General features: G+C 44.3%; 1 protein-coding gene and 1 long non-coding RNA gene across 2 annotated transcripts in view; both read right to left on the bottom strand.

Annotated features, from left to right (window-relative positions):
* Window positions 1-12304, bottom strand: part of ascc3 (activating signal cointegrator 1 complex subunit 3) — a 155950-nt gene that overhangs the window by 12494 nt on the left and 131152 nt on the right. The window contains 3 exon segments of the mRNA XM_085176471.1: window positions 2139-2273; window positions 2350-2461; window positions 7439-7564. Coding sequence (XP_085032597.1) covers window positions 2139-2273; window positions 2350-2461; window positions 7439-7564 — 373 coding nt within the window.
* On the bottom strand, window positions 256-2132 carry LOC146507628 (uncharacterized). Its single transcript, XR_014876702.1, has 2 exons — window positions 1887-2132; window positions 256-1779 (listed from the first exon to the last, which is right to left on the bottom strand). It is a non-coding gene; the product is annotated as an uncharacterized LOC146507628 (long non-coding RNA).

Below are 12304 nucleotides of genomic sequence, written 5' to 3'. Positions count from 1 at the left end.
GAGTTTTTCCTTTCCAGTCACCTTTCTCACTCACTATGTATTAACAGACCTCTCTGCACTGAATCATATCTGTTATTAACCTCTGTCTCTCTTCCACAGCATGTCTTTATACTGTTTTTCTTCTCTCACCCCAACCAATCGCAGCAGATGGCTCCGCCCCTCCCTGAGCCTGGTTCTGCTGGAGGTTTCTTCCTGTTAAAAGGGAGTTTTTCCTTCCCACTGTCGCCAAAGTGCTTGCTCATAGGGGGTCATATGATTGTTGAGTTTTTCTCTGTATCTATGAAGCGCCTTGAGGCGACTTTTGTTGTGATTTGGCGCTATATAAATAAAATTGAATTGAATTGAATATTCCTAACCGTGCAGAAATGTTGGCCAACCAGAAGTCTAGAAGCCTCGGTGGGAAAAAGTAAACAAAGCTGGGGCATAGAAGCAGAACCGAGTCGTATGTGTGGAGGGACAGTAACTGTGTGTATATGTAAGCATTTAAACACTGCAGAGAGAACAATTAACAGTAACAGTATTGTAGAAATTCATTTCACCGAAACAATAACGTGGTGCACAGTGTGACGTCAAAAAAGGCGCACACCTTTGATGCTGCGTTTTCTCCGTTTTCTGCGTTTTCCTCGTCCACACGTAAATGCAAAAACTGTGTTTTTGAAAATATCCACCCTGACAGTTTACCTGTTTACCCTGACAGGCGTTTACCGTTTACACCACACGTAAACGGTGTAAACACCGTTTACGTGTGGACAAAAGGCGCAAACGCATAGAAAAATCAGCGTTTTCAAAAATACCTGAGTACGTGTGGACATAGCCTTAAAGAGGTAATGCAGGAGGAAAACACACACACACACCCACACACACACACACACACACACAGATCTACAGATCTCAGTCTGATTAAGGCTATGAGGACACGTCCGTGTAAAGCCTGGACTGAGTTCTTATTGGCTGATTCCAGGTCAGCCGTGGCTATGCTGAGACAGCTTCTGAGATTTCAGACTGAAGCAAACATGAACTTCTGTTTCAAGCAGAGCAAAATGTCACATGGTAGCTAATCGCTGCTAATGCTGCTTCATCAGGAGGTCACAGAGCAGCAGAGGAGGCTTCATGGCTGCATGTCCTAATGTCATGTTGCAGCTTCAATGAAGAGTCAAACTCAGGCTGTTGGCTTTGAGTTCAGTTAAAAGGAAAAGGTTTGCTCCAGCATGGATCTTATTCTGATCGCTGTGTTTAACAGTAACTGGTGTGAGCCTGGAACAAGCTGACAGCTTTTCACATTTTCTGCATCGGTTTGTTTTGTATTTGACCACATCTGTAAAACCAGCAGCTGTATGATGAACAGTGAGAACATCATCAGGCAGCTGATGCACAGAAACATAAATGAAGAAACAGCAGAGTAGCTGCTCAGACTGGGGCAAACACTAACGTGCAGCGAGCTCTGTGATGCCGCGCTGCAAACGTTCTGCTAACTCGAGGATTTGTTTGCAGCCTTGCATGTTTTTATGAGCTGTCAGATTTCACTTTGCACTGAGCTCAGCAGCAAAGCAGAGCCTTCGAATGTGAGACAGGACTGTGTTTGTGTCCTGTGACGGCAGCAGCCAAACCAGAAGGAGGTTCAGTCTGTGTGGAGCATGTTTATCAGATGGGGCGGGGCCATGTGGAGGTGTGAGTGTTGCTGCTGTGGGACTGCAGCTCCTGCCTGGGGTCATGGCTGTTCTGTTCTTTACACAAATCTCTCACTTTGTTTCTACAGTCTTTGAAATCTTTGTCTTCTACCTCTGCCAGAGTTGATGACACCTCTCAGTCTCAGTCTTGAGACCTTTGTGTCTCTACATACAGAGCGTTTTCTCACAGCTGTGCTGATGTGTTAAACTGGCTATAACCCTGTGCCTTCACCTGGTTCATAACTGGGAGCATGAAAAGGTTAAAGTGGTGGTTTGTGCTCAATGAACAGGTGAATCCTGGGCAGGTGGATGATGCTCTGTTCAAAGAGCAGATTCACACTAACAGCTTATTTTTCAGCAATAACATAAACAAAGACAGACAGATGACAGCATGAGGTGATCCAGTCACCCAGGAGTCACTCTTCAGTGAAAGCTGTGTGCAGGGATGACCTGGCTGCAGACGAAACTCACCGTGAGCACAGAGAGCAGCTCGTGTATGGGTAGCTCCGCCCTGAGGCGCTCCTTGAACGTGCGGATGGTCTGGTGCTTCAGGTAGTAATAGGAGGCAATGCGACCGTAGGTAAGAGGCTCCGTCGACTGATCGTCCTGCGGAGGTGATGACAGGAAACCTTTGAACACACCTGTGACACATGCAGAGAGCATGCTTGGAAACATCACACACCTCTTTAATTTCAATGCAGTAGGAGCCCTCGAGGTCACGCAGGCTCCTCTCCACCAGGTTGGACAGATACCTGTTAATAGACTCGTGGCTGACGTCTTCTAGGCTGTAATAACTGAACAACAGAACAGTGGAAACAATCACACGGGGCTCAGAGCAGGACTGAGGGTCCTCCTCAGCTCATCTGAGGTGAAACAGCTGATTTATAATCAATAAATAAATGATCATTGATATCTGTGTCAGCAGCTCCACGTGTTGTCACTGATGTTCATTTGATACCAACCAGACTATTTGGTGCTGATGTGTAGGACATGCACTGAACACTGCTGTGGTCTCCCACTGGTGTGACATCATGTATGCTCCTCCACCTGTGCTGCAGGTGGAGGAGCATACATGCAAAACAGGCCACACCTCCACATCGCTGCTGGTGTAGGAGCAGACGCTAACACAGGAATCAAACAGCCGCCAGCTACTCAGCAGTTCAACTGTGACGAGCACAGCATGGAGAAGCTTTGCCTTCAAAATAAAAGCTGCACATGTAGACGTTGGTTTAACCACTAAAGCACAACGTCTCCTCTGACGGTGAAGGTCTCTCCTGTCTGCAGACCCTCTGTGACTCTGGGTCACAGCTACTGAACTGCAACACCTAAGACACCTGAAAGACGTCCTTGAAGCTTTATGGTTCTGCTTCCACACAAACATGCTTACGTGTGAAATCATCACAGGCCTGAGCAGTTTACTGTGCACAGATGTGTAACGCTTGCTGTGAAATATTAGCTTCAAATTGTCAAACTGTTGTCAAACTACCATGTTTAATGTTTAAAAACATGAATACATCCAAAAATATTAAAAGAAGAAAGCCTCACATTTGCACTGGCCTCATCACCATGACAATGAATCAGGATCAGCCAATCAGCACGCTGACTGCTGCAATCATCTCACATGCTGTAACGTTGCTCTTCTACACAGCTGGCTGATCCACCAATCACAGCACAGGAAGGCTGGTGACAGTGAACAGCTACGGCATCAAAGCTGTCAGCAGGCTCTGGGTGTTAGCACACGCTGTCTTTCTGTGACGACCTGAGTACAGACGCCGTCAGCTGCTCCGCCTTCAGTACAGGAGGTCAGACACCAGCCTTAGACTGTGAGGGCACACGCTGTAGCGTGGGCTCTACAAACTGGCTAATGCTAGGATGTAAACACTAATAACATCCATGTTAGCGTGTGCAGGACATGCTGATGGTGGAACAGCATTAGCTTCCAGTAAACACAGAGTAGCAGAGCTGCTGTTTCCTGGCTGCACAGCTGAGACAAACTCCTGCAGGAAAATCAGGCTGCAGCGTTATTACCTAAAAAAAGACAACAGGGGCAAAAATGGGTTCAATGCTCGGAGATGCTAACAGTTCCCACCTGAGAGTCAGCAGCAGCAGAAACAAAGACAACTTCCATTAGCTCACAAAGCCAATATTTGTGCCTGTGCTGCTGGGAGACTACAGCACATGTGGCTTTGTCCATGCTGAAGGTCCGAGACAACAAAATCTGTGTGAATGTATCAACAACATCGTGGTCAGACTGGAAAACAGGGTCATTACTGACGGGCAGTTGTGCTAGTTAGTGCCATCTGGTTCTCTATAGTCAGTTAAAAACCACGTTTCATGTTTTCTGAAGCTGATAAGACAAAACGATGAATCGTAACTGTAAGATAGTTTTTATAAACTCGTATTGATGCTTTTGTTTTAAAATCAGATATGTGTGCATGTCTCAAACTGAGTCACTGACTCTTCTCAGTTATTATCACAGGCCTACGAGCAGAAAATAGTCCTACAGTTTAATAATGAATCCTTCAGTCTACAGTCCTGCTCTGGGCTCAAGTTCAGTCTCTTACTTTGGGAAATAGTTTTGTGAGAGTGAATGCTACGATGTGTGAGGACGGGCAGAGGAGGGCAGCGGTTTGTTTCAGACAGGCGATGAACTGTTGATAAAAGGTGGATGGACTTTGAGGTGGAGCGCCTTACACCTGCATCCTCTCTGACGGCTGATGGGATGACTCCTCGTGTGTCAGGCAGCTCTGCTCACCTCTGACTTTATTAAACACTTACGGTTTCACAGGGATCCAGTTTTAAATCAGGCTGTACTGTGATAACATTCACATGCAGCGCTCCTCCTCCTCCTGTGTGTGTCTGTGCGTGTGGCAAGGTGTTTCTGCGCAGTGTACCAGGGGCATGTGGAAACGTTGTCGTACCATAGGCACGAGGAGTGTGTGTGTGTGTGTGTGTGTGTGTGTTATGGGAATGAAAGCCTGAAGCAGCAGTGATGTAACACACAGCTTTGTGGAGAGAGAGAAGGACGGCACACTGAGAGTACAAACAGTGGATCTAATAATCTGAGGTGAGCCCAGCTGTTAGAGCACAAACATGTGTGTGTGTCTGTGTGTGTGTGTGTGTGTGTGTGTGTGTGTCTGTGTGTGTATGTGTGTGTGGAGCTGATCTGTCAGCTGAGCTCACCATCACTGAGTCTCAAACACAGAAATAACTATTGTTAGCCAAAAACTCGCCGCCCGCCCAGCTACAGGTGAACTACTGTTAGCTGACAAAAAAGGTCCAGAAAGCACCGAAGCTTCACAGGTAACTGAACCAACGTCTGCAGAGGGAGCATGGTGCTGCTTCCTCTGCAGAGGGAGCATGGTGCTGCTTCCTCTGCAGAGGGAGCATGGTGCTGTTTCCTCTGCAGAGGGAGCATGGTGCTGCTTCCTCTGCAGAGGGAGCATGGTGCTGTTTCCTCTGCAGAGGGAGCATGGTGCTGCTTCCTCTGCAGAGGGAGCATGGTGCTGTTTCCTCTGCAGAGGGAGCATGGTGCTGTTTCCTCTGCAGAGGGAGCATGGTGCTGCTTCCTCTGCAGAGGGAGCATGGTGCTGCTTCCTCTCCTATCAGCTCCAACAGCAGAGAAAACTCACTTTGAAACAATAATAAAACCTTTCAGCTGGATGTGCTCTGTTAGGCATCTATTCCCAGAACCTGAAAGTGAAACTGTCAGTGTGTCTCCACACAGGGAGCTCAGCAGGGTGGGGGCTCCTCGGGGAGGATTCTCCTCTTGGGCTCAAACTGGGGATCTTTGATTTAATAACTAATCACCAAATTAACAAAATTATGTTTAAAGTAAAGTAAACATATATATTATATATGTGTATATTTATGCTTATATCCTTACTCTCATTGCCCTTTATTGTATCTGTAACATGCACCTTGTGTCAGTGCTGCTGGAAACTGAACTTCCCACCCGAGTGATTAATAAAGTTTCATCTAATCTCATCTAAGTTAGTTTAAATGAATCAACAGCCGTGTGTCAGGATTCAGCCATCATGAGGCCCACAATTCATCTGAAAGACTCTCAGCAATGTGCAGCCCAACTGGAAAACACATCTTTGTTATTGTGGTTTATGTCCGTCCTTACTAGGAGTTTCTATCAGACTTTAATCGAGTGCTCAGGACAGATGGAATATTATTCAAAGGTGATTCTCACATTTATTTCTATTCTCAGTCGGTAAAATCTGAACGCGCCCACTCATCTGCAGCATGCTCAGCACTGTCCCCACACCTCTGGTGTCAGGGATCTGGATCATGTGTAGAGCCAGCACAGGCAGACACAGGGATACAGTTGCTGAGTGTAAAGAGACGTCTCTTTCATTCTGGCTGCAGACCTAACAGGAATGCAGTCTTTGGATCCCACACAGAAAGAGTCAGCTATAACTAGGCTGTCCTGCATTCCTGCTGTTACACACCCAGCGTATCGTGAAAACGACACATGAAATTGTGAATTTGTGTTCATGTAACATGTAAATATATACACACACTGAACACCATGTGTTTCTGTGGAAAATTCATCCTCACAACATGCGCTGCTAAAAGTGGTGAGCACTGATGAGCTGTCCGCAAGTTTCTGCACGAGAAAAGGAAGAAACAGAACTTTTGGGTTCTTCCATTTTTCAGGAGGAGATGGCAGCAGGGAGACGGGAATGGTTTGATCCAGAGCTGAAGCTGCTGTTGTTTGCGTTTGTCAAACACACTCTGAACACGGCTGGGAGCCTTACTGCTGTTATCAAAGGGGTAACAGTGGAAGTGATGCAGACACTACCTGCCTGTCACGATGAAGACAAACCTGAAGGAAGCTGCTCCTATGCTCCAACCCTGTCCAATCACCTCAGCGTATCAAGAATGACATCACAGGTATGTGCTGTGGAGGTGAGAGCACACATGCTTCTTCTGTGCCTGCAAAGACACCAGCTGAACCAGTCTGATCCTGATCCAGTTATCCATTTCTGACTGGTTTCCATCTCCAGCAGCTCAGGAGGTAGAGCAGGTCACCTACTGCCCAGAAGGTTCGATCCCAGGCTCCTCCAGTCTGCATGCCAAACATCCTTGGGCACGCTCTCCGGTGCATCCATCAGAGTGTGAATGTGTGTGAATGCAGTTAGGGAGCACTTAGGAAAAAGTGCTTGTGTAAAGTGCTTTGAGTGCTCAGATGAGTAGAGAACCAGTTCATTTACCAGTCCGGTGTCTGTATATAGCCAACACGGAGCTGTCAGGCAAACAAAAGTATAATAATTTACTATGAACACTATTTAGAAACCCAGCAGGCTGCTTTGTGATTGTAATGCTGTTTATAACAACTGATGATCAAATCACTGCTTCATCTTTCAGTGAGAAACAGTGAAGTCAGTAGGGCTGCAGTGAGGGACGCACACAGACGCTGTGTGTCCACAGTCTGCAGCAGATGACAACAAATGACTGCAGCGATGCTCCAAAGCCTCTCTGAAATGTGAACACTGGCCCAAAATCCCAGTTTGAATCCAGATATCATCTGGACTCACAGGCCTGCGGGGTTACAGTGCCACTGCTGGGCCTCCGTCAGTGGTAAATGTGGGATGACAGGCGTGCAATTACCAACAGGCTGGAATGTTCTGGAGTGGGCTCTGTCTACATAGCAGATGTTTGACTGAACAACACATCACAGCAATAACCAGGCTGTGTCTACACTATGCACAGGTAGGTGTGTGTGTGTGTGTGTGTGTGTGTGCGCTGGGAGCTGGGCTAACCTGGGATTCATCATCAGCCGTCTGAAGAAGTAGGTCCAGGTGATGTAGTCCATGGCGTCCTGCTTGGATGAGATGGTTCCTGCAGCAATCTCAGCATTCAGATGATCAGAGAGCACGTCGAGGAGGCTGAGGATACGACACATCAGCTGGTTAACTTATCACTGTAGGCCTTTCTAAACAGCAGCATGCTGAGGGTAACGATGGTGCTGTGAAACCAGCACCTAAAAGCATGTAAATACAATTTTGCATCACTTGCAGTGGTTTCCAGGACAGCGGGGACCACATGTTGCAGCAGAGCCATGCACACAAACTACTGCAGCCCGATACTGAACAGGAAACAAACCCTGGGCTCTGATCCATGGATGGCTGCCCCACCAGTGTCATCACGGTGCTCTACAGTGACAGTGCAGTCCAAAGACTTCAGTCACACTACAAAGAACACGAATCATATCTGATACCAAGCCTGTTGCTGATGTTAGAGATAAACTGTCTGCTTTGATTACATACTACCTGTGCTAACACGTGAATGCTATTGCTAACAGGGAGGAGACTATAATGACAGTGTATAAGGTCACCAGTTTATCTTTATTAACGACACTGCTGATGTTGCATTCATGCATGATTACAGTGAACATGAGCTGAGAGTACGTGTTCTGAACGACTTCATTCAACATGTGTGTGTAAAACAAACCTCCGCATTTGGTCTGACGGGATCATTCGAAAAGATAGTGAAAGCATCTTTTTTCTGTTTACTCTGAAAGATTCCCAGAGTCTTTCTAGCTTCCTGTCAGATTTTCCCCTCTGACCAGAACACACACATGTCACAAAGTATGACCGCTGTCCAAAAACTGCATTTAAAAACGTACTCCCTCTGTTCACTACAACAACTGTAGTGGCTCCAGTATGCAGCACGTCCACGTTGATATAAAACATTTCAGCGACACTGAAAAAATGAGCTGTTTTTTGAAATATTACTCACATTAATTGTAATTTCTTGGCTACACTGAACCCAACACACCATCATATAAATACTCAACAAAAACCAGCGAGACAAAACGTGTGATCTCTTTTATCGTGTAGGTGCTATTAGCGTCCTCGGAGAGTGACGGGTGAAACACGGATCATTTAACGCCCTGACATCTCGCCGCTGCTCTTATCTCTAATGTTTACGTTTATGATAAACATCAATGTAAGACTTGAAGAGAGCTGTGAGGCCCTCAGAGCACCAGTGGGTCTGACAAAGGAGAACAAATCAGTGTAAAGCACACACACAGAGTGTAAAACACACAAACACACACACACACACACACACACACACACACACACACAGTGTAAAACACACAAACACACAGTGTAAAACACACAAACACACACACAGAGTGTAAAACACACAAACACACACACACAGTGTAAAACACACAAACACACAGTGTAAAACACACAAACACACAGTGTAAAACACACACAGAGTGTAAAACACACAAACAGAGTGTAAAACACACAAACACACACAAACACACAGTGTAAAACACAAAAACACACACACACACAGAGTGTAAAACACACAAACACACACACACACACAGAGTGTAAAACACACAAACACACAGTGTAAAACACACACACAGTGTAAAACACACACACAGAGTAAAACACACAAACACACACAAACACACCCAGTGTAAAACACACAAACACACACAGTGTAAAACACACACACACAAACACACACAGTGTAAAACACACAAACACACACACACACTCAGTGTAAAACACACAAACACACAGTGTAAAACACACAAACACACACACACACAGAGTGTAAAACACACAAACACACACACACACACACAGTGTAAAAAACACAAACACACACACACAGTGTAAAACACACAAACAGAGTGTAAAACACACAAACAGAGTGTAAAACACAAAAACACACACACACAGTGTAAAACACACAAACACACACACACACAGAGTGTAAAACACACAAACACACACACACACACACACACACAGAGTGAAAAACACACAAACACACACACACACAGTGTAAAACACACACACTGTAAAACACACACACAGAGTAAAAGAAACACACACAATGTAAAACACACAAACACACACACAAACACAGAGTGTAAAACACACACACACAGTGTAAAACACACACACAGAGTGTAAAACAAACACACACAGTGTAAAACAAACAAACACAGTGTAAAACAAACACACACAGTGTAAAACACACAAATACACACACACACAGTGTAAAACACACAAATACACACACACAGGGAAAAACACACACACACAGGGTAAAACACACACACAAACACACACAGTGTAACACACACACACACACACACAGTGTAACACACACACACACACACACACAGTGTAAAACACACACATACAGTGTAAAACAAACACACACAGTGTAAAACACACACACAGTGTAAAACACACACACACACAAACACACACACACAGTGTAAAACACACACACACACAGTGTAAAAAATACAAACACAGTGTAAAACACACACACACACACACACACACCGTGTAAAACACACACACACACAGTGTAAAACACACACACACAGTGTAAAACACACAAATACACACAGTGTAAAACACACACACACAAACACACACAGTGTAAAACACACAAATACACACAGTGTAAAGCACACACACACAAACACACACAGTGTAAAACACACACACACAGTGTAAAACAAACACACACAGTGTAAAACAAACACACACAGTGTAAAACACAGAAATACACATACATAGGGTAAAACACACACACACAAACACACACTGTGTAAAACACACACACACAGTGTAAAACACACACACACAGTGTAAAACACACAAACACACACACACACAGAGTGTAAAACACACAAACACACACACACACAGTGTAAAACACACACACAGTGTAAAACACACACACAGAGTAAAACACAGAAATACACATACACACAGTGTAAAACACACAAATACACACACACAGGGAAAAACACACACACACACACAGGGTAAAACACACACACAAACACACACAGTGTAACACACACACACACACACACACACAGTGTAACACACACACACAGTGTAAAACACACACATACAGTGTAAAACAAACACACACAGTGTAAAACACACACACACAGTGTAAAACACACACACAGTGTAAAACACACACACACACAAACACACACACACAGTGTAAAACACACACACACAGTGTAAAAAATACAAACACAGTGTAAAACACACACACACACACACACACCGTGTAAAACACACACACACACAGTGTAAAACACACACACACAGTGTAAAACACACACACACAGTGTAAAACACACAAATACACACAGTGTAAAACACACACACACAAACACACACAGTGTAAAACACACAAATACACACAGTGTAAAGCACACACACACAAACACACACAGTGTAAAACACACACACACACAGTGTAAAACAAACACACACAGTGTAAAACACACACACACAGTGTAAAACACAGAAATACACATACATAGGGTAAAACACACACACACAAACACACACTGTGTAAAACACACACACACAGTGTAAAACACACACACACAGTGTAAAACACACAAACACACACACAGTGTAAAACACACACACACAAACACACACAGTGTAAAACACACACACACAGTGTAAAACACACACACACACAGTGTAAAACACACACACAGTGTAAAACACACACACACACAAACACACACACACAGTGTAAAACACACACACACACAGTGTAAAAAATACAAACACAGTGTAAAACACACAAACACACACACAGTGTAAAACACACAAATACACACAGTGTTACACACACACACACAAACACACACAGTGTAAAACACACACACACAGTGTAAAGCATACACACACAAACACACACACAGTGTAAAACACACACACACAGTGTAAAACAAACACACACAGTGTAAAACAAACACACACAGTGTAAAACACAGAAATACACATACATAGGGTAAAACACACACACACAAACACACACTGTGTAAAACACACACACACACAGTGTAAAACACACACACACACACACAAACACACACAGTGTAAAACACACACACAGTGTAAAACACACACACACACAGTGTAAAACACACAAACAGTGTAAAACACACACACACACAGACACAAACACACACAGACAGTGTAAAACACACACACACAGTGTAAAACACACACACACACAGTATAAAACACACAAACAGTGTAAAACACAAACACAGTGTAAAACACACAAACACACACAGTGGAAAACAAACACACACAGTGTAAAACACACAAACACACACAGTGGAAAACACACACACAGTGTAAAACACACAAACACACACACACAGTGTAAAACACACACACACAAACACACACAGTGTAAAACACACACACACAGTGTAAAACACACACACACAAACACACACACAGTGTAAAACACACACACACAGTGTAAAACAAACACACACAGTGTAAAACAAACACACACAGTGGAAAACACAGAAATACACATACATAGGGTAAAACACACACACACAAACACACACTGTGTAAAACACACACACACAGTGTAAAACACACACACACACACAGTGTAAAACACCCAAACACACACACACACACAGTGTAAAACACACACACACACACACACAGACAGTGTAAAACACACACACACAGTGTAAAACACACACACACACAGTGTAAAACACACAAATACACACAGTGTAAAACATACACACACAAACACACACAGTGTAAAACACACACACACAG

This window comes from Neolamprologus multifasciatus, chromosome 11, assembly GCF_963576455.1.
Source record: "Neolamprologus multifasciatus chromosome 11, fNeoMul1.2, whole genome shotgun sequence".
In the NCBI taxonomy this organism is placed as follows: domain Eukaryota; kingdom Metazoa; phylum Chordata; class Actinopteri; order Cichliformes; family Cichlidae; genus Neolamprologus; species Neolamprologus multifasciatus.
Note: the sequence above shows the minus strand (reverse complement) of the source record. Positions and strands in the feature narration are given on the sequence as shown.